At 40.6% G+C, this 22334-nt stretch overlaps 1 protein-coding gene across 4 annotated transcripts in view; it reads right to left on the minus strand.

The window, feature by feature from the left end:
* CDADC1 (cytidine and dCMP deaminase domain containing 1) overlaps positions 1-22334 on the minus strand; it is a 62224-nt gene that overhangs the window by 6797 nt on the left and 33093 nt on the right. Inside the window, exons 8-10 of one of the 4 annotated variants that reach the window (XR_012514376.1) lie at positions 18713-18902; positions 17169-17229; positions 10613-11810 (exon numbers count right to left, since the gene is read on the minus strand). Coding sequence is in view for 2 of the 4 variants with exons in the window: in XM_003942228.4 (XP_003942277.1) it covers positions 11737-11810; positions 17169-17229; positions 18713-18902 (325 nt within the window). In the remaining 2 variants the exon portion in view is untranslated. Of the gene's footprint in view, positions 1-9973; positions 11876-17168; positions 17230-18712; positions 18903-22334 lie in introns of those variants that run through there. The other 3 variants (XM_003942228.4, XM_010330081.3, XR_012514375.1) reach the window with 3 other exon arrangements.

The raw sequence follows: 22334 nt of genomic DNA on the forward strand, positions 1-22334 counted from the left end.
TAATGGGATTGCTGGTCAAATGGTAGTTCTGAGTTTTTGAGAAATCTTCAAACTGATTTCCACAGTGGCTGAACTAATTTACATTCCCACCAACAGTTTATAAGGTTTCCCTTTTCTCCACCTCACCCACATCTGTTGTTTTTTGACTTTGTAATAAGAGCCATTCTGACTACTGTGAGATGATGTCTCATTGTGGTTTTGATTTGCATGTCTTTGATGATGAATGATGTGGAATATTTTTTCATCTGTTTACTGGCCACTTGTTCTGTTGAGAAGTGTGTCTGTTGATGTCTTTTGACAACTTTTTAATGGGGCTGATTTTTTTGCTTGATGAATTAACTTCCTTATGGATTCTGGATATTAGACCTTTGTCAGATGGATAGTTTGCAAATAATTTCTCCTATTCTGTAGGTTGTCTGTTTGCTCTGTTAAAAGTTTCTTTTGCTGTGCATAAGCTTTTTAGTTTAATTAGGTCCCACTTGTCAATTTTTGTTTATGTTGCAATTGCTTTCGGGAACTTGGTCATAAATTCTTTCCTAAGGCTGATGTCCAGAATGTTTCCTAGATTTTTTCCTAGGATTCTTACAGTTTGAATTTTTACATTTAAATATTTAATCCATCTTAAATTGATTTTTGTGTGTAATGTAAGGTAGAAGTCCAGTTTTAGTCTTCCACACATGGCTAGCTAGTTATCCCAGCACCATTTATTGAATAGGAAGTCCCGTCTCCATTGCTTACTTTTGTCAACTTTGTTGAAGATCAGATGACTGTGGGTGTACAGTTTTATTTCTGGGTTCTCTATTCTGTTCCATTGGCATATGTGTTTGTTTTTGTACCAGTACCGTGCTGTTTTGGTTAATGTAGCCTCATAGCATAGTTTGAAGCAATTTACACATTCAATAGCACTGAATATGTGATTGTTTTGGGCAGATTCTTCCAACCCACGAGCATGGAATGGAATGGTTTTCCATTTGTTTGTGTCATCAATGACTTCTTTCAGCAGTGTCTTGTAGTTCTTGTAGAGATCTTTCACCTCCTTGGTTAGATGTATTCCTAGGCATTGTATGTGTGTCTGTTGTAAATAGGATTGCATTCTTGATTTGGCTCTCAGCTTCAACATTATTGTAGAAATGCTACTGATTTTTGTAGAGTTTGCATCCTGAAATTTACTAAAGTTGTTTATCAGTTTCAAGAGCCTTTAGTGGAGTCTTTAGGGCTTTCCAGATATTCAATCAGATCATCAGCTAAGAGAGATAGTTTGACTTCTTTTCCTATGTGGATGCCTTTTGTTTCTCTTGTCTGATTACTTTGGCTAGAACTTCCTATCTCATGTCTGAGCTCTTATTTCTGATTTATGTGGTTCTTTCAAAGATTTCGACTTTTCCTTAAATTCTCTTAGCTTATTCTGAAATATTTAGATTGTCATTTTCACCTGCTTTGTGGCCACATTTTTGGGGTATGTTTTCATAATCTAAGGTAACGTTTTATGGCTTATTTTTAGGATTTTCTTACAATAATTTAGTATAGATTTATAATCCCCTTTCCCATATATTTATATGTTTTTGTGGACATACAAATATGTGGGGAAAGGGAATATAACTATATACTAAAAGGAGGTTCCAGGCTGGGTACAGTGGCTCATGTCTATAATGCTAGCACTTCGGGAGGCCAAGGCAGGAGGATCACTTGAGTCCAGGAGTTTGAGACCGGACTGGGCAACATAGCAAGACGCTATCTCTACAAAAAATTAAAAATTAGGTTGGGTGCAGTGGCTCATGCCTGTAATCCCAGCATTTTGGGAGGCCGAGGTGGGTGGATCACCTGAGGTCAGGAGTTCAAGACCAGCTTGGTCAACATGGTGAAACCCTGTCTCTACTAAATATACAAAAATTATCCAGGTGTGGGGGTGGGTGCCTATAATCTCAGCTACTTGGGAAGCTGAGGCAGGAGAATCCCTTGAACCCAGGATGGAGAGGTTGCAGTGAACTGAGATCGTGCCACTGCACTCCAGCCTAGGCAACAGTGCGAAATTCCATCTCAAAAAAAACAAAAACAAAAACAAAAAAAACAAACAGCCAGGGCATGGTGGCGCATGTCCATAGTTCCAGCTAATCTTGAGGCTGAGGTGGATCACTTGAGCCTGGGAGGTCAAGGCTGCAGCAAGCTGTGATCGTGCCACTATACTCCAGCCTGGGCAACATAGCAAGATCCCATCTCTAAAGAAAATAAAAAGGAGGTTCCTAGATTATACTGTACGGATATACTGGAGTTTTAAAACATCTATTTCCTAGTGGAATCTGGTTGTTTCCAGTTTGGGGCAACTGCAAATAAAATTGCTACAAATATTTGTGGAGCAGCCAGTATAGGTTTTCATTTCACTTTTCATCAGAGAAGCATACACTCATCAAAGGGGAAATTAAAACCACAATGAGATACTCATCCATACCTCATATAATGGCTAAAAATGTTTTAAACTGATAATGCCAAGTGCTGACAAGGATGAAAAACTACTGGAACTCTCATATCTTACTGATAAATTTCAGTCTGGAGTGGGCTTGCTAGATCATGTGATAAGAATATGTTTAATTCAGCCGGGCGCGGTGGCTCAAGCCTGTAATCCCAGCACTTTGGGAGGCCGAGGCGGGTGGATCACGAGGTCAAGAGATCGAGACCAGCCTGGTCAACATGGTGAAACCCCGTCTCTACTAAAAATACAAAAAATTAGCTGGGCATGGTGGTGTGTGCCTGTAATCCCAGCTACTCAGGAGGCTGAGGCAGGAGAATTGCCTGAACCCAGGAGGCGGAGGTTGCGGTGAGCCGAGATCGTGCCATTGCACTCCAGCCTGGGTTAACAAGAGCGAAACTCCATCTCAAAAAAAAAAAAAAAAAAAAAGAATATGTTTAATTTTATAACAAACTGTCATATTGTCTTCTAAGTGGTTATACTATTTGCAGTCTCACCAGCAAGACTAAGGTTTCTCCTTGTTGTGCATCCTCGCCAGGAAATGTACTGTTTGTTTCGACATTCTGAGTAAGAAGTTATGTAGTAGTATCTCACTGTGGTTTTAATTTGCATTTTCCCACTATTCTATACTTTTTTCATTTAACACAAAATGGTAACCACTTTCCTGTCATTCAATAGCCTATGCCACTAACTACCCTTTGAAAATATTCCTTTTAAAAGGTTGAAAATTTGTAATAATGGGATGTATCATAATTTATAAAACCATTCTACTGGTATCTGTTATTACCAATTTTTCACCAGTATAAAATTACACTGTGATTATAAAGCATTGATTCTATCTCTATTTCCTTAGAAGTTTCTTAAAAAAGGTCAAAAGCCATATGAACTTTTGTTTCTTGAGGCACAAGCTGTTTTGACAAACTGTTTTCTAAAAAAGTTATAGAAGTGTACTTTTGTACAAACAGTGACTAAGGATTTCTTCCTCCCTATATCACATACTATGTTATTTTGTAGAGGTTTAAACAATAATTTCATTATCTATTTCTTTAATTACAATTATTTTTCATGTAAGCCATTTGTTCTTGTTCTGTTATTATGAGCTTATTTATTAGTTTGCTCATTTTCTATCAGGGTATTGATGTTTTTATTTGTTGATTTATAAGAGCTGAGCACATTCTCCAAAGCTATAGATTATACTTTTCATGTAAAGCCTAATAGGCCTACTCTGGGATCTTCTCACTCAATTCTTTATTCAACTTGAAATATACTTCAAATGAGCAAACATTTATCAAATGTTATTTGCATACAAAATACTTTGCTAGAATCCAACAGAATGTGAGCCAGGCACAGTGGCTCACACCTGTAATCCCAGCACTTTGGGAAATCGGGTGGATGAATCACCTGAGGTCAGGAGTAGAGACCAGCCTGGCCAAGATGGTAAAACGCTGTCTCTACTAAAAATACAAAAATTAGCTGGGCGTAGTGGTGGGCATCTGAAATCCCAGTGACTTAGGAGGCAGAGGCAGGAGAATCGCTTGAACCTGGGAGGCAGAGGCTGCAGTGAGCTAAGATTACAGGGTTGCACTCCAGCCTGGGTGACAGAGTGAGACTCCATTTCCAAAAAAAAGAAAAAAAACAAAAGAATGTGATTTTTGGTGGTGTGAACCACTCCTACAGAGAGAAATGCAAAGTAAAAAGCAGGCCCCCCAGGTCTGCAAGGAAAAATATAGGCCACAAGCATAGTATCTGAAAGGCACAAGTTACCCTACACTCTCCCCAATACAACTGTCAGGAACCTGATAGAACAACCAAAAGTTCATGAAATCCTAACAGCAGTGATATAACTGTAACTTAAAATTTTTTCCTGTGACAACGCAAAAATGATGTTTAAAAAATTAAGGTAGTGAAATAAAATCCTACTCCTACTACCACTTGCAAACATAGTGTCCCCTTCCACAACACATTTTACCCTTCAACTTTAAGCATATAGTACATGGCTTTCCCTAGCACGTTGAAGATGAATCTTTAAACTTTCAGAATACCCACGTTTGTGCAGCAAACAGTTACCCAGAACCTCTCAGACCTGCCAACTGAAGTCTAAGATTGCAGGGTTGTGGATTTGGACAAATGCAACTTCTTTTTTTTTTTTTTTTTTTGAGACAGAGTCTCTCTCTGTTGCCCAGGCTGGAGTGCAATGGCACAATGTTTGCTCGCTGCAACCTCCAACTACCGGGTTCAAGCAATTCCCTGCCTCAGCCTTCAGAGTAGCTGAGATTACAGGCACCTGCCACCACAACTGGCCAGTTTTTGTAATTTTAGTAGAGACGGGGTTTCACCATGTTGGCCAGGCTGGTCTCAAACACCCAAAGTGATCCTCCCGCCTCAGCCACCCAAAGTGCTGGGATTACAGGCGTGAGCCATTGTGCCTGGCTAGACTGCAGCTTTTTAGGAAACACCATGAGCACTTCAATTTGAAGGTTCTCAGAATTGTCTGCAGTGACTGCTAGCATTGCCGTAATTGTGAGTGAGGGAGGTGAAAAGTTCCATGAGAAGTAATGGTCTTGGGGACAGAACTCTGCTCAGGAGCCAGAACATTGGGCTCCATTCCCAGTGGCATTCCCTTCAGTGATCTGCTCCATTCCTGTGGTGAATGTTACTTTCATGGTTCCTTGGGAACTAGACCTCCTGGTTCCATGTCCTGTGCAGGCCTCCACATGGACTCTGGGTGTGGCCATGAAACTGGCCTTGGCCAATGAGCCATGAGCAAGCATGATGCAGGAGACATGCTGGGCTTGTCCTTGTGGAGCACACACTTTCAGAGCCCTGTGCTACCTCATAGAGGTCTGGCCACCCTGCTGGAGAGCCCTGGCCAGCACCTAGCTGTTTTGCCATTCAAGGTGAGGTGCCGGAAACCTGAAAGAAGCCCCATGGATGGTCTAGCAGCCTCACTGTCCCTGGGCCAGCTGAGCCCCCCTCTCAGCTGACCTACCAGGGGCACACAATCATGAGTGACCTCAGCCAGCGCCACAGGGAGTGGAGCTATCCTGCTGAATCTTGCCCAAATTCCTGGCTCATAGAATCATGCAAAATAAAATAGTGGTTTGGGCCACTAAGTTTTGGGGGTAGTCTGTCATACAGCAATAGATAACTGAAATACTCCCCCACTTTGCCCTCTGTGGAACTTGTGCTTTTTCTGCAAAATAAAACACTTTCTACCAATACTACAACCAGCATAGGAGTTCTTCGTCAGATTACACTAAAGCACATTCCGCTCAGCAGAAACGGTGTCCTTTCATAAGCATCAAAAAGAACCAGGAATGGTAAAACTCCTGGTCAACAGAAACACTCATATCTGAGAGTAGAGTACTACTTGCATTTTTTATTTTTTTGCTTTTTGAGACAGGGTCTCACTCTGTCACCCAGGCTGGAGTGCAGTGGTGTAAGCATAGCTTACTGCAGCCTTGAACTCCTGGGCTCAAGTGATTATTCCACCTCAGCCTCTCTAGCAGCTTGGGACTGCAGGTGTGCACCACCACACTTGGCTAATTTTTTAGGTTTTTTTTTTTTTTTTTTTTTTTGCACAGACAGGGTCTTGCTATGTTGCCCAAGCTGGTCTTGAACTCTTGGCTTCAAGTGGTCTCCCTACCTTGGCCTCTCAAACACTATAAAATCTTAATTACATCCATAAAAGGAATTTCTGGTTACTAAAAACAATACTTTTAAGGCTTGGTACAGTTTCTCTAAATTTCCCTGCTTGTTATTAAAACTTATTTAATCACATCTATACTTATTTACATCATCTTTTTCCACCCTGACAAGTCACGGAATCTTGAGGTTAAGGGTCCTGGTCGTATTCCTCTTTTTGGGGCGGGGAGGGGCGGGGGGCGGTGTCTTGCTCTGTCTCCCAGGCTGGAGTAGAGTGCAGTGGCACGATCTCAGCTCACTGCAACCTTTGCCTCCTGGGTTCACATGATTCTCATGCCTCAGCCTCTGGAGAAGCTGAGATTACAAGTCCACGTCACCATGAATAAGGGAGTTAATAGTAAAACAAAACCATACAATTTGTAGTTGTATATAAAGTAAATTTTGCTGTGTTGTGTGCTGTTTAACATAAAACCTAATCCCCAGCTCTGCTTAAAATTAACTAATTCCCTGTAAAACCTACATTATCTATTCTCCCACATTCTCAGCAAAGTTCCCAGGCATCTCAAAACTTCTGTTTTTCTTGCTAACCAGCTGCAAAGTCACAGGGCATGATAACACCCAAAGAATGTACAGTGCTGTACATTCTTACATGTTACAAATTAATTAACTGTTCTTTGTACAGTGCTGTACATTCTTACATGCTACAAATTACAAGACATGTTACAAATTAATTAACTTTTCTTTGTTATGGCTTCTGTAAACCTGTTAACTGCTAGGTCACCCTGGCTGTATAAAAAGTATCCCATTTTCTTTCTTCTTTGCTCAGCCTTGGGATGCTAATCTGCTGACCAATCACCTGTTGGTCTCTCCAGTCTCCTGAATATTCTGCAACAACCACATTGGGCTAGGTTTTTTTTTTTTTTTTTTTTTTTTAAAGTAGAGACAGGGTTTTACCATGTTGGCTAGGTTGGTCTCAAACTCCTGACCTCAAATGATCTACCTGCCTTAGCCTCCCAAAGTGCTGGGATTATTGGTGTGCACCAGCGTGCCCAGCCGTATTTACATGTTTAATGCATTTTTAAAAAGATGTGGAAAATCTTTTGGAAACCTTCCAGAGTTTTCCAAGAGTGTTACACTCACCCTCCAGAGGTTTCCAAAAGATGCCCTGCTTAAGCGTGTAGGATATCTTAAAAAATAAAAATAAAAACACCTAAACTAGTAGAACTTTCTGGATCCACTAAGTGCAGCCCCATGGTGCCAACATGATTATCATAATACCAATCTCTGTGAAGTGGAAGAACTGAAAAAACATGTGCCTGTTATTTGTTGGGAGGCCAGTTCTTTTCATCGTATCGTACCTTTCATTCATTTTCACGAATATTTGATGTACGTCCATCTCCCCAACTAGACTATAAACTCCACGAGGGAAGGGTTTGTGTCTGGTTTTGCTCACCACTTGTAACTGTACTCCTCATAGCGCCTGGCTCACAGTAAGCTAAGCCCTCGCAAATATTTGTTAATGAATTGTGGCATGTTCAAGAAAAGAATCTGGAGAACCTCCTCTGGTTATCACCATGGGTGAAACAAAGTTGGTCAGGAGTTAGGATCTGCTACACAGAAGCCTCCTGGCTCATAAGCTTCCCTTTCTTGCAACTCAACAGCATCATGCACCACAGTATTTCAAAACTTCTGGCTTAGCCCTTGCTTTTGTTTTTTTTCTAATGTTGTGAATACACGCACACACTACACAAGGTACTTCAAGCTGTTCAAACCACCCCAGCCCCCTCCACACACATTAGGTAGAGCCAGGCTGTTTCCATTCACTCCACAAGAAGTGAATCCCACCAGCCTCCTCCCTCTACCTTCTGCTCTTGGGATACATCCCCGGCCAGGGCCTCTCTGGGTGTGGGTGTCAGCACTGGGATGAACTGTGGTTTCTCCCTCATTCATCCTGGACTGGCCCCCAATTTCTGACACGCATGGGGTGGTGGGAAGTATTCCAGGAAAGTCTGGCTCATGTCATTCTGGAAAGACATGTACTTTCCATAACAAATCACTTTGTGCTACACTCACCAAGGAGCTCCTGTCCCAAGATGGGATCACTTCTTTCCTTCTCCTTCCCAAGTGTTGTGTGGGTTTAGTTATAAGACATTCCAGGAGCAATAAGCTCATTTATGTATCATAGTGTCACTAAAGACAGAGTTCATGTTTATAGAGTGTTGGTACCATTCATTGATCCAGAAATAAAGCTAACTTGGCCAGGCACAGTGGCTCATGCCTGTAATCACAGCACTTTGGGAGGCAGAGGCAGAATGATTGCTTGAGGTCAGGAGTTCAAGACTATTCTGGGCAACATAGTGAGACCCTCTATCTACAAAACAAAACAAACCAAACAAAAACTAGCTGGGCGTGGTGGCGCATTCCTGTAGTCCCAGCTACTTGGGATGCTGAGATGGGAAGACTGCTTGGGCACAGACTGTCAAGGCTGCAGTGAGCTATGAAAGCAGCACTGCACTGCAGCCTGGGCAACAGAGGGAGTCCCTGCCTCAAAAAAGGGAAAGAAAAAGTTTCAGCAGCAATACAATGAAAATACATACACTTGCGTATGCTCTGCATGACCAGGATGAAGGAAACCAGGTGAATGCTTATGCTTAGCTCCCCTCACAGCAGCATATTCTGTGGTCACTTAGGCAGTAAACAAATGGCAGAGTTATTTTCTACAAATTATGAACTTACCATTATCCTCCCATTCTTTGAAATTTAGGAAGACATTGTATTTTTTAAGTTCTAATTTCTCAGGCTAAGAGAATTTACAGATCTGGGTGTGTGAATGCTGGGAATTTATAGATCTGGGTCAACAGTGCCCACAGAACTTCTCCATAGCCTCTCCCACAGGTAGGCTCCTGGGCGGCTCAGCAGTCCCTCGAGTACACCACAGTCACTCTCCTACCCCACCGTCTGTCTCCATCACTTTTCAGACGTTTGTCTCATTCCCACTGTTTGCCTGGTAAATCCCTGGATCCCCTCAGGCCCCACCTCATCACCTCTGCCTCCACAGGCCCCTATCCATGACTCCCCAGAGTGCTGGTAAGTCCTTGTGTGCTCCCAATGTTCCTATAGTTATATCCACAGCGGCAGTTCTCAGTGTTAAAGGTCATCAGAATCACCCAGAGGGTAGTAAAACCACAGCTTGCTGGGCTCATCCCCAGAGGTTCTGATTCAGTAAGTCTAGGGTGCATCCTAAGAATATGCATTTCTAACAAGTAGTCTACTGGTCCAGGGACATTTCTTTCCTTTTTTTTTTTTTTAAGACTAGACTAAGTCTCATTCTGTCACCCAGGCTGGAGCGCAGTGGCACAATCTCAGCTCACTGCAACCTCCACCTCACAGGATCATGCGATTCTCCTGCTTCAGTCTCCTGAATAGCTGGGATTACAGGCGTGGACCACCACACATGGCTAGTGTGTGTGTGTGTGTGTGTGTGTGTGTGTGTGTGTTTAGTTCAGTAGAGACGGAGTTTTACCAGGCTGGTCTTGAACTCCTGACCTCAAGTGATCCACCCCTGTCAGCCTCCCAAAGTGCTGGGATTACAGGTGTGAGCCATGACACCTGACTACTTGATTCCATGCTTGTATCTTCCACTTGACTCTGAGTGTCTTGAGATCAGAAAGCATTTCTCACACATCTCATCCCCAGGTTCTAGCAATATTCAGCAGTCATTCAATCAACAAATATTTATGGAATGCTTACTGTATGCCAGGTACTGTTCTAGACACTGGGGTTCAGCGGACACACACACACACACACACACACACACACACACGCACCTCCCTGCCCTCATGGACTTCACCTGAAGCTACACAGTAAACTATCAATGATTATTTATTGAAATCTGACCAGTTGTACAGAAGAAAAAAAATGACATTATCAGGACTCTCTTAATAGTACTATGGAAATATCAAATTTTCCCTTTCTAAACACAGGTTTTTCCCATTTGTATGCTTCTTCCTCTCATATCCCATCTCAACAACCAACACACAAATCCACAGACCTGGCAGTACGCCAGGCTTTTGGGTCTTACAAATTATTTGCTGATTGATTTATAAAATGTTTGGTGTACTTGACATGTTAGTAAGAAATAACAAATTCAAGAGCTGAAGCACAAGAGTTAATATAATAAAGCAATTTTGAGGTAAGCAATCTCAGTGTGTTTATACTGATAAGAATATCTCAATTTGGTTTTCAAACTAGCTTTAGTTACCTCTAAGTTTACCTCGCTTCCTCTCCTGCCCTACCCTGTGGCCTCCATCTATGTAGTGTTTACGGCATGATGTTTAGTGCCTGGTATGATGACTGAACTCCCCATAGACCGACACAGGCTGCAGTCACAGCCCTGGCATGAAACATCTGGATGGTCTTGTGTGTAATTCTGAGAAACTGGTATGAAGCCCAGTGAGGCCATGTGATATCATGGAAAGGCAGGGAACAAAAGCAGAGGCAAACCTGACCACACAGAACCAGCGAGCCGTTTCTCATGAAGTACCCCAGGCCACTCCCTCTCTAACCTAGGAGAGAACAGAACATGTACCTTCATTTTTGGTATTGATTTTCTGAAAGTTTTTTAGCAAATAAGAATGTGAGAAATCACAGAGAGCAATCTGGAATAGCTGAAATGACCACATTTTCAAGACTTTCAGTATTTATTCTTGAGGTTTGCAAATGTTTTTAAAAGGCTCTTCCCTTTTAAGATCACAGCCATGAGACAATCTGTGCTAATTATATGAAGGGGAAGATTATATGGGAAGAAGCATTTATTAATGGAATTCTAGGAAGATTAGTTTCAACATCTCAGACTCAAATATTTCTTCTCTGTTAACATCATAACCAAATTTGAGGTTCACTGTTAGTGATTTGAAGAGTCAGTGATATCAAGCGGCAGCACTGTCTCAGATAACACTCTCTTTCTATTGCTACCCAAACTCTGATAAACAGGACCATAGTCCAACACATCATTGTAATTCTACATATGAAAATATTTAAGAAAAACTAACATTTATAAAATATATTTTAAAAATGGTGACCGAGTCCACTAACTTTATTTTTATGAGTCAATCCTAATTAAGTAAATTCTGATTACTAGAAAGCTTTGGGTATAAATGTGACCTTTTGGTCTGCTATACACTGACTCTTAAAAGATGACACTTTTATTTCCCTGGAACAGTTTACTAACTGTCACTCTTGTAATTGAAAAGAATTAATATTTCTCAAAAGGTGTGTGATTCCCTGCAGAGGCATGACCTCCTGTGAAGCAGACCCTTTCAAATTGGCTAATATAAAGTCAAGATAAATAGAAACCAGTCCCTACTTGTGATTACATTTGTTTAAGTTATTGCTCCTTCATTTTGTGTAATAAAATAACACACTGCTAAATTATGGAAAATCCACACATAAATCTAAAATACAAATATTCTGATTAACACCATTTGTATCCTAGAAATAAATTAGCTTCCTTAAAAAATCTTTTCGATTGTTCACAAAATCCATCCTTATTTTCTGAATGAACAAGGCTGAATTTTAGAAGTGCAATGAAAGTTCTTGAGGCTCCCCTGAAGTGTAGACAGGCCTTCTTAGCGGATTCCGAGGCGCAGCTTCTTGTCCTGGTGCTGCTCTTCCTTCTGTGGGACGGATCTCAACACACCGTCTAGCATTGAGAATAACGCTAGGTCAGGACAGCTTCATTTCAAACCCATGGGCACTTGTTTCAGCCTTATAGGTTGTAAGAGCAAAACAATGCTTAAGTTAAAGGAACTTTTACTTTATTTTATCTTTGGATTCTTAATTGCAGAGAATTGAATCTCTCAGGCAATATGGAATCTGGCTTTCAAAAACTGGATTCACATTGGGCGGGTGCAATGGCTCATATCTGTAATTCCAACACTTTTGGAAGCAGAGGAGGGAGGATAACTTGAGCTCAGGAGTTTAAGACCAGCCTGGGCAGCATAGAGAGACTCCATCTCTACAATTTTTTTTTTTTTTTTTAAAAAACAGGTGTGGTGGCTCATGCTTGTAGGCCAACTACTTGGAAGGCTGAGGTGGGAGGATTGTTTGAGCCCAGAGAGGTGAAGGCTCCAGTAAGCTGTGATTGTGCCACTGCACTCCAGCCTGGGTGACCCAGCAAGACCCTGTCTCAAAAAAACAAACACAAAAACAAAAACTGAAACTAAATTCACTCAACAGTGTATGGCAAATAATTCATAACACTTTTTGTTTTATGTTTTGGGTGGGTGGAAGTCCTATTACTAGGCTGGAAGAAACAAAATGTACCTCCTAAGGGAGGAAGGGACTGTGTGTGGGATGGGGAGAATCTGCGGATTAGAAGGAAGGTGAACTTACATCTGATGGGGCAGGCTGGGAGAAGAGTCTGGCTTCAACCTCCTCCTGGGTTTTGTTTTTAATATCTTAATTTGTACAATTAATGATGCATGTTTAAAGTATACAATAAACTAAATATATTTAAAGTGTGTAGTTTGATGAATTCTTTTTATTTGCTTTTTAATTTGTAACATTTGTACAGATGGGGCCTCAGTCTGTTACCCAAACTGGTCATGAACTCCTGGCCTCAAGCAATCCTCCCATCTCAGCCTTCCAAAATGATGGGATCATAGGCAGGAGCCATTTTGCTCAGTCCAGTTTCTTGATTTCTGACATAAGTACACATTCATGAAACCATCTCCACAGTCAAGACAATGAACATATCTACCACCTGCAAAAGCTTCCTTCTGCCCTTTCTTCCCATCTTTTGAAGGATTTCCAGCCCCAGGCCTGTGTGTTTTCCCCTGCTGTCTCCTTGTCCTAAGGACACCTGAGCCAGGGCTCTGACTTGCCTTCCAGAGGTAGATCTGGAAAGCCATCCCTTTCTTTCTCTCTCTCTTCATATTATGTAATATTTGAAACATTCTCTCTCTACATATATTATGTAATATATAACAATATATACATAGTACAGATGGGAATTCTCAAGGCTAACAATAAATGAACACTCATGAACTTACTGCCCCCAAAAAGTTAAATCTTGTTTAAAACCACATGATGTGTGTGTATGGGGGAATGGAAAAGAAAGAAAACATATTGCTCAATCCAACAACTAGAACATTACCAATTCCCATGCACTCCCTCTCTCATCCCATCCCTTTTCACCCCATTCAGAGGCAACTCCTATCTTGATTTTTGTGTTATCAATCCATTGCTTCTTAACAATAATTTTACTATATATACTATACAGTAAAATATATACTATATATTAAAGTGTGTGCGTGCGTGTGTATATATGTGTGTGTGTGTGTGTGTGTATATATAGTTTTTGTTTTGCTTTTTTTTTTGAACAGGGTCTGTCTGTGTCACCCAGGCTGGAGTGCAGGGGTGTGATCTCAGCTCACTTCAGCCTCAACCTCCTGGGCTCAGGTGATCCTCCTATATCAACCCTGGGGTGGCTGGGACTACAGACACAGGCCACCATGCCCAACTAATTTTTTGTGTTTTTGTAGAGATGAGATTTTGCTGTGATGCCCAGGCTGGTCTTAAACTCCTGGGCTCAAGCGATTAGCCCACTTTAGTCTCCCAAAGTGCTGGGATTATAGGTGTGAGCCACCATGCCTGGCCTACCACATTTAACCAATATATAATTTGTCTTTTTGAACGTTACACAGAAATTATATCAAAATTCTGTAACTTGCTTTTTTATTCAACATTTATATTTCTAGGACTCATCCATGTTGAATAATGTAGCTCTAGTTCATTTATTTTCACTGCTATACAGTAGTCCATTTGGGAATACACCATAATATTTTTTATCTAATCACCCAAAACAAGCATTTATTTCCAGTTTTTGCCTTTAAGAACAACATAGCAACAAATTATTTGTCTCTCTGACTCTTATACAATATGCGAGAGTTTCTCTAGGGCATATACTTATCAAAAATGCTACTTCAGGCCGGGTGTGGTGGCTCATGCCTGTAATCCCAGCACTTTGGGGAGCTGAGGGAGGAAGATCACCTGAGGTTAGGAGTTCAAGACCAGCCTGGCCAACGTGGTGAAACCCCATCTCTACTAAAAGTACAAAATTAGCTGGATGTGGTGGTGCACACCTGTAATCCCAGCTACTTGGGAGGCTGAGGCAAGAGAATTGCTTGAATCCAGGAGGTGGAGGTTGCAGTGAGCTGGAATTGCGCCACTGAACTCGATCCTGGGAAACAGAGTGAGACTCTTGTCTCAAAACAAACAACAAACAAACTAAAAGCTACTTCAATGTGATCTTAATTTGCATTTCTCTGACTACTAATAAGCTTAATCATCTTTTCATGTGTTGATTGGATGAACTAAGTTTAGTTCACCTACCTTGCAAGAGACCCAGACCTGCTCTTAGGTCCCAGCTTACATGGAAATTTGTCTCCAGGGTAGCTCTAGCTATTGTGTTCACTTACTATTGCTCCTCAGATTCCAGCAAAATGTCTTCTTACCTCTGTTTTGTTGTTAGGATATTACTTCCTTTATTTTCTTGAAAGCCCTGTGACTCTTTAAAAATAATGCTTGTTATGGGTTACCTGGGTTCCATTTGTACGGAGTGAAAGGGCACTTGAGAGTTGTCAGTCACACTGCCTGCCTCCCTTCTCTTTTTGTCCCTGCTACTGGCACTGAGAGGGTATTCAGAAGGAAGTCCCCCTCCGGAGTAGGACAGATTGATTTAGCCAAAGGTCAAGCCCTAGTCCAGCAACAAAGCTGGTGTTGTAACTTTCATCTGTTGATTCTGGTGTCTATTTCTCAACAGAATAAAAAATTGGCAAGGAATTACATACTGTATGATTCCATTTATATGAAATGGCCAGACTAGACTAATCCATAAAAACTGAAAGAGTGGGTTGGCTAGGGCTGGGGGGAGAGGAGAATGGGGAGTGACTGCAAATGGGCATGAGACTTCTTTCTCAGATAATGAAAATGTTCTGAAATATGTTGTAGATGAATGCACAACTCTGTGAATATGCTAAAGAGCAAATTTCTGATACATGAATTACATCTTAATACAACTATTACATAATTAAAAGGAGATAGGGATATTGTTTATTGAGATAAAACACTTGTTAAAAATGCATAAACACAAACAGTTCAGTTGAACTGCCACAAAGCAAACATATGCAACCATCATCTGGGTCAATAAATAAAACATTGCCAGCAAACCAGAAGCCTTCCTTTTGTCCCCTCCTTTCAATCTTGGGACTTTAACCACGGCAATGTCCTCCTTTTCCTTAGTGATCAAGAAATAATAAATCCTAGATACAAGCCCTTTGTTGATTATAAGTGGCAAATATCTTCTCATATTCTATGGTTTACCTTTGTCCTCTTTTAGTTATATCTTTTTTTTTTAAGGCAGGGTCTCACTCTGTTGCCCAGGTTGGAGTAAAGTGATGCAAGCATGAATCGCTGCGGCCTCAACCTCTCCATGCTCAAGAGATCCTTCTACCTCAGCCTCCTGAGTAACTGGGACCAAAGGCATTTGCTGCCACACTTGGCTAATTTTTGTATTTTTTGCAGAGAGAGTGTTTCACCACATTGCCCAGGCTGGTCTCAAACTCCTGGGCTCATGCAATTCACCCACCTCAGCCTTCCAAACTGCTGGGATTATAGGTGTAAGCCACCACAACTGGCCTAGTTACATCTTTTAATGAACAGATGTTCTTCCTTGTAACATAGATAAATTAACCTTTTTATGATTTGTGCTTTTTGTATCCTTTCCCCTAACATAGGAAAGGATTTATTGGCCCCTTCAAATACTGCCATTGGATATACATTATTTAATCAGATGGATAGATAGATAGATAGACAGACAGGTACCTACAGCCTTTTTTCCCCAATTAATTTTTAAAAAGAAAGATGCAGTGGATATTTACTTTTTCCAAATGGCAAACAATACATTTTCTATTTGAATAAAATAAAGCTAATTCAGAACACTTAAAATCAATATATTCAGAGAAATTATTCTGAGGCCTTTATATTTCTTGATTTTTCAAGGTTAAAAAATAGTTATCAAAAAATTACAGTAAACTTCCATTTACCTAGAATCCAAATAATTAGATAATACTGTTTTATTTTTAATTTTTGAAACAGAGTTTCACTCTGTTGCCCAGCCTGCAGTGCAGTGGCACTATCTTAGCTCACTGCAACCTCCACCTCCTGGGTTCCAGCAAGTCTCTTGCCTCAAACTTCCAAGTAGCTGGGATTATAGGCATGTGCCATGATGCCTGGCTATTTTTTGTATTTCTAGTAGAGATGGGGTTTCGCCATGTAGGCCAGGCTGGTCTCAAACTCTTGACTTCAAATGATCCGCCTGCCTTGGCCTCCCAAAGTCTGAGATTATAGGTGTGAGCCACTGTGCCTGGCCTATAGTTACTATTTTAAAATAATATTGTATAGCACTCATGTCCAAAATTACATGCTTAAGAAACTGTAAGAATTCTCAAAGATTATATTACATTCAAAATATCTGTAGTAGTATACAAATAATAAAGCTTTGAAGATTAGTAATTAATTATGGTAGCTGTGATGATTCTTAGTTACTCAGATTATTCAAGTAACCAGAACATTTCCAATCTAGGCAAATGGGGCTTGACTCTAGAAGAATGCATATATCCTCATCACTTGGTCCCAGATCCATCTGTACTAATTATACATATTTTTCCTTTCTCACTCCCCAGCAAGCTTTTGTTTTGTTATAGAAGAGCACTGTTGCATACTGTTTCATATACATTTAATTTATAAAGTCAATTTGTATGTAATTGTTTGTATTAACTTGTAGATTCTATAGGAGCAAGTATTAATCGGCACTTTCCATAGCGCCTAGCATATGGTAGACACACAAATGTTTATGAACAAACTGAATGGCAAAAATCTAATCTGCAAAAATAAAATGCTCCATCTGTTAACACAATTTTCATCACCTGATCATTAAAATTCACTATATCTCCTTTCTCCTCAGCAACAAAGTTCACCTCAATACATAAATACTTACTTTCTCTCCTTTCAGGCTCATTTTGTTCAAGACCATAAGCTCCTGATGGATTCAGCTGCCACTGTAAGAGTGCACAAACATTTTACCTACTTGTTTAAAAAGGATGAATACATAGCATTTCAGCACATTGATTTTAAATATCAAAACAACTTCTTAAAACTGGAAGAAAAATGTCTAGGCGAGGTGGCTCATGTAATACCAACACTTTGGGAGGCCAACGCAAGTAGATCACCTGAGATGAGGAGCTCAAGACCAGTCTGGCCAACATGGTGAAACCCTGTCTCTAATAAAAATACAAAAATTAGCAGGGCATGGTAGTGCAGGCCTGTAGTTCCAGCTACTCGGGAGACTAAGGCAGAAGAGCAGCTCAAACCTGGCAGGCAGAAGTTGCAGTGAGCCGAGATCGCACCATTGCATTTCAACCGGGGCGATTAGTGAAACTCCATCTCAAAATAAATAAATAAATAAATAGATTTATATTTTTTCCTGATCTTTCTCATGAGAAATGTGTGTGTGTTTGCGTGTATGTGCACCTCCCTTTTGGGGGTGACGGGGTAACCTTTAAACTACTGAAGATGTTCCCAACCCCCAGGCAGCAACCAGTACTGGTCCATGGCTTGTTAGGAACTGGCCGTACAGCAGCAGGTGAGTGCAGGGGAGTGAGCATTACCACCTGAGCTCCACCTCCTATCAGATGAGCGGTGGCATTAGATTCTCATAGGAGCAGAACCCTACTGTGAACTGTTCACTTGAGGGATTTACGTTGCGTGCTCCTTATGAGAATCTATTGCCTGATGATCTGAGATGGAACAGTTTCATCCCCAAACCATCACCCCATCTGTGGAAAAACTGTCTTCCACAAAACCAGTCTCTGGTGCCAAAAAGGTTGGGGAAGGCTGAGTTATTTTCACCTCTATCCACCACTGGAAGCCAGAAAGGAAAGGGAAGAGGTGGGTCAGAGATTTTTCTTTTATCAGCCACCAGATGGCACCAAAGAATCCACTGGCTCAGTTACCTACAGAGATGTAAATTCATAGGGCAGGAATTCTTAGCTGAATAGTTGCAGTTAGGTAAAAGCTCGCACACATAAATAAACTCAATAATAATAATTTGTTGAAACTTGGCTGGGCGTGGTAGCTCACATCTGTAATCCCAGCACTTTGGGAGACTGAGGCTGACCGATCATCTGAGGTCAGGAGTTTGAGACCAGCCTGGACAACATGGCGAAACCCCGTCTCTACTAAAAACACAAAAATTGGCCAAGCATGGTGGCAGGCACCTGTAATCCCACTACTCGGGAGGCTAAAACAGGAGAATCACTTGAACCCGGGAGGAGGAGGTTGCGGTAAGCCGAGATCAGCTACTGCACTCCAGCCTGGGTGACAGAGAGAGGCTCTGTCTCAAATAATAATAATAAATTTAATAATAAGAATTATTATTGGAAACTCTTTAAAAGGGTGGGAATAACTAACTTAAAATATGCAGCAGGGTACCTAATAACATAATACAAAATACATCTGAAAAAAAAATGTGTATCTACTTACCGTAAATTTGCTAACACCTTCAAGTTCCCCGAATCTCATGTAAGAGATATCTGCCTTCTTTTTTCCAACATCTACATCTCCTGCATATATTTGTTTTATGCCTGCACCTTTAATTAAAGGTACACACTCATCACATGGGCACTTTGTCACAAAAATCATGCTTCTTTCTTCTGGTTTTATTTCTTGACACCTATAAAAAAATTATAAAATATTAGAAAGCTTCCTTCTGAAAGGGTAAGTTATTTTTTAGAAAAATCTTTAACTACTAAAATTGAGCTGTACAGATTTATGCCATTATTAATAATAATCATCAAGCCTTAGACTTGCTGAATTACTGAATGTTCAAAATATGTAAACCCATAAAAATTTTTTTTTTCATATTTTATTTTTTTTAAATTTTTTTGGTCATTTTTTTATTGCATTTTAGGTTTTGGGGTACATGTGAAGAACATGCAAGATTGTTGCATTGGTACACACGTGGCAGTGTGATTTGCTGCCTTCCTCCCCATCACCTATATCTGGCATTTCTCCTCATGCTATCTCACCTCAACTCCCCAACCCCGGCTGTCCCTCCCCTATTTCCACCCGACAAACCCCAGTGTGTAGTGCTCCCCTCCCTGTGTCCATGTGTTCTCATTGTTCAACACCCGCCTATGAGTGAGAACATGCGGTGTTTGATTTTCTGCTCTTGTGTCAGTTTGTTGAGAATGGTGGTTTCCAGGTTCATCCATGTCCCTACAAAGGACACGAACTTATCGTTTTTGATGGCTGCATAATATTCCATGGTATATATGTGCCACATTTTCCCTGTCCAGTCTACCATCGATGGGCATTTGGGTTGGTTCCAGGTCTTTGCTATTGTAAACAGTGAGGCAATGAACATTCGTGTGCATGTGTCCTTATAGCAGAACAATTTATAATCCTTTGGATATATACCCAGAATGGGATTGCTGGGTCAAATGGAATTTCTATTTCTAGGTCCTTAAGGAATCGCCACACTGTCTTCCACAATGGTTGAACTAATTTACACTCCTACCAATGTGTAAAAGTGTTTCTATTTCTCCACATCCTCTCCAGCATCTGTTGTCTCTAGATTTTTTGATGATCGCCATTCTAACAGGTGTGAGATGGTATCTCAATGTAGTTTTGATTTGCATTTCTCTAATGACCAGTGATGATGAGCATTTTTTCATATGTTCGTTGGCCACATGTATGTCTTCTTTTGTAAAGTGTCTGTTCATATCCTTTGCCCACTTTTGAATGGGCTTGTTTGTTTTTTTTCTTGTAAATCCATTTCAGTTCTTTGTAAATTCTGGTTATCAGCCCTTTGTCAGATGGGTAGACTGCAAAAATTTTTTTCCCATTCTGTTGGTTGCTGATTCACTCTAATGACTGTTTCTTTTGCCATGCAGAAGCTGTGGAGTTTGATTAGGTCCCATTTTTCTATTTTGGCTTCTGTTGCCAATGCTTTTGGTGTTTTAGTTATGAAGTCCTTGCCTATGCCTATGTCCTGAATGGTTTTGCCAAGATTTTCTTCTAGGGTTTTTATGGTGTTAGGTCTTATGCTTAAGTCTTTAATCCATCTGGAGTTAATTTTAGTATAAGGTGTCAGGAAGGGGTCCAGTTTCTGCTTTCTGCACATGGCTAGACAGTTTTCCCAACAGCATTTATTAAACAGGGAATCCTTTCCCCGTTGCTTGTTTTTGTCAGGTTTGTCAAAGTGCGGATGGTTGTAGATATGTTGTGTTGCCTCCAAGGCCTCTGTTCTGTTCCACTGGTCTATATCTCTGTTTTGGTACCAGTACCATGCTGTTTTGATTACTGTAGCCTTGTAGTATAGTTTGAAGTCTGGTAGTGCGATGCCTCCCGCTTTGTTCTTTCTGCTTAGAATTGACTTGGCTACGTGGGCTCTCTTTTGGTTCCATATGAAATTTAGGGTGTTTTTTTTTCCAGTTCTGTGAAGAAGGTAATTGGTAGCTTGATGGGAATAGCGTTGAATCTGTAAATTACTTTGGGCAGTATGGCCCTTTTCGCGATATTGATTCTTCCTAACCATGAACATGGAATGCTTCTCCATCTGTTTGTGTCCTCTCTTATTTCGTTGAGCAGTGGCTTGTAGTTCCTCTTGAAGAGGTCCTTTACATTCCTTGTTAGTTGTATTCCTAGGTATTTTATTCTTTTTGTAGCAATTGTGAATGGCAGTTTGTTCTTGATTTGGCTCTCTTTAAGTCTGTTATTGGTGTATAGTAATGCTTGTGATTTTTGCACAATGATTTTGTATCCTGAGACTGCTGAAGTTGCTTATCAGTTTCAGGAGATTTTGGGCTGAGATGATGGGGTCTTCTGGATATACAATCATGTCATCTGCAAATAGAGACAATTTGACTTCCTCCTTTCCTATTTGAATACCCTTTATTTCTTTTTCTTGCCTGATTGCTCTGGCTAGATCTTCCAGTACTATATTGAATAGGAGTGGTGAGAGAGGGCATCCTTGTCTAGTGCCAGATTTCAAAGGGAATGCTTCCAGCTTTTGCCCATTCAGTATGATATTGGCTGTTGGTTTGTCGTAAATAGTGTTTATTATTTTGAGATACGTTCCAACAATACCTAGTTTACTGAGAGTTTTTAGCATAAAGGGCTGTTGAATTTTGTCAAAGGCCTTCTCTGCATCATTTGAAATAATCATGTGGTTTTTGTCTTTGGTTCTGTTTATGTGGTGAATTACGTTTATAGACTTGCGTATGTTGAACCAGCCTTGCATCCCTGGGATGAAGCCTACTTGACCATGGTGGACAAGGTTTTTGATGTGCTGTTGCAATCAGCTTGCCAGTATTTTATTGAAGATTTTTGCTTCTATGTTCACCATGGAGATTGGGCTGAAGTTTTCTTTTCTTGTTGAATCTCTGCCGGGTTTTGCTATCAGGATGATGTTGGTCTCATAAAATGATTGGGGAAGGATTCCCTCTTTTTGGATTATTTGGAATAGTTTCAGAAGGAATGGTACCAGCTCCTCTTTGTATGTCTGGTAGAATTCAGCTGTGAACCCGTCTGGACCTGGGCTTTTTTTGAGTGGTAGCCTCTTAATTGCTGCCTCAACTTCAGACCTTGTTATTCGTCTATTCAGGGTTTTGACTTCTTCCTGGTTTAGGCTTGGGAGGAGGCAAGTGTCCAGGAATTTATCCATTTCTTCCAGGTTTACTAGTTTATGTGCATAGAGTTGTTTGTAATAATGTCTGATAATGGTTTGGATTTCTGTGGAATCTGTGGTGATATCCCCTTTATCGTTTTTTATTGCATCCTTTTCTTTTTTATTAATCCGGCTAGTGGTCTGTCTATTTTGTTGATCTTTTCGAAAAACCAGCTCCTGGATTTATTGATTTTTGAAGGGTTTTTTGTGTCTCTATTTCCTTCAGTTCTGCTCTGATCTTAGTTATTTCTTGTCTTCTGCTAGGTTTTGAGTTTTTTTGATCTTGCTCCTCTAGCTCTTTCAATTTTGACGATAGGGTGTCGATTTTAGATCTCTCCTTGCTTCTCATGTGGGTACTTATTGCTATACATTTTCCTCTAGAGACTGCTTTAAATGTGTCCCAGAGATTCTGGTATGTTGTGTCTTCATTCTCGT

The sequence above is a fragment of the Saimiri boliviensis genome, chromosome 16, assembly GCF_048565385.1.
Source record: "Saimiri boliviensis isolate mSaiBol1 chromosome 16, mSaiBol1.pri, whole genome shotgun sequence".
NCBI lineage: Eukaryota > Metazoa > Chordata > Mammalia > Primates > Cebidae > Saimiri > Saimiri boliviensis.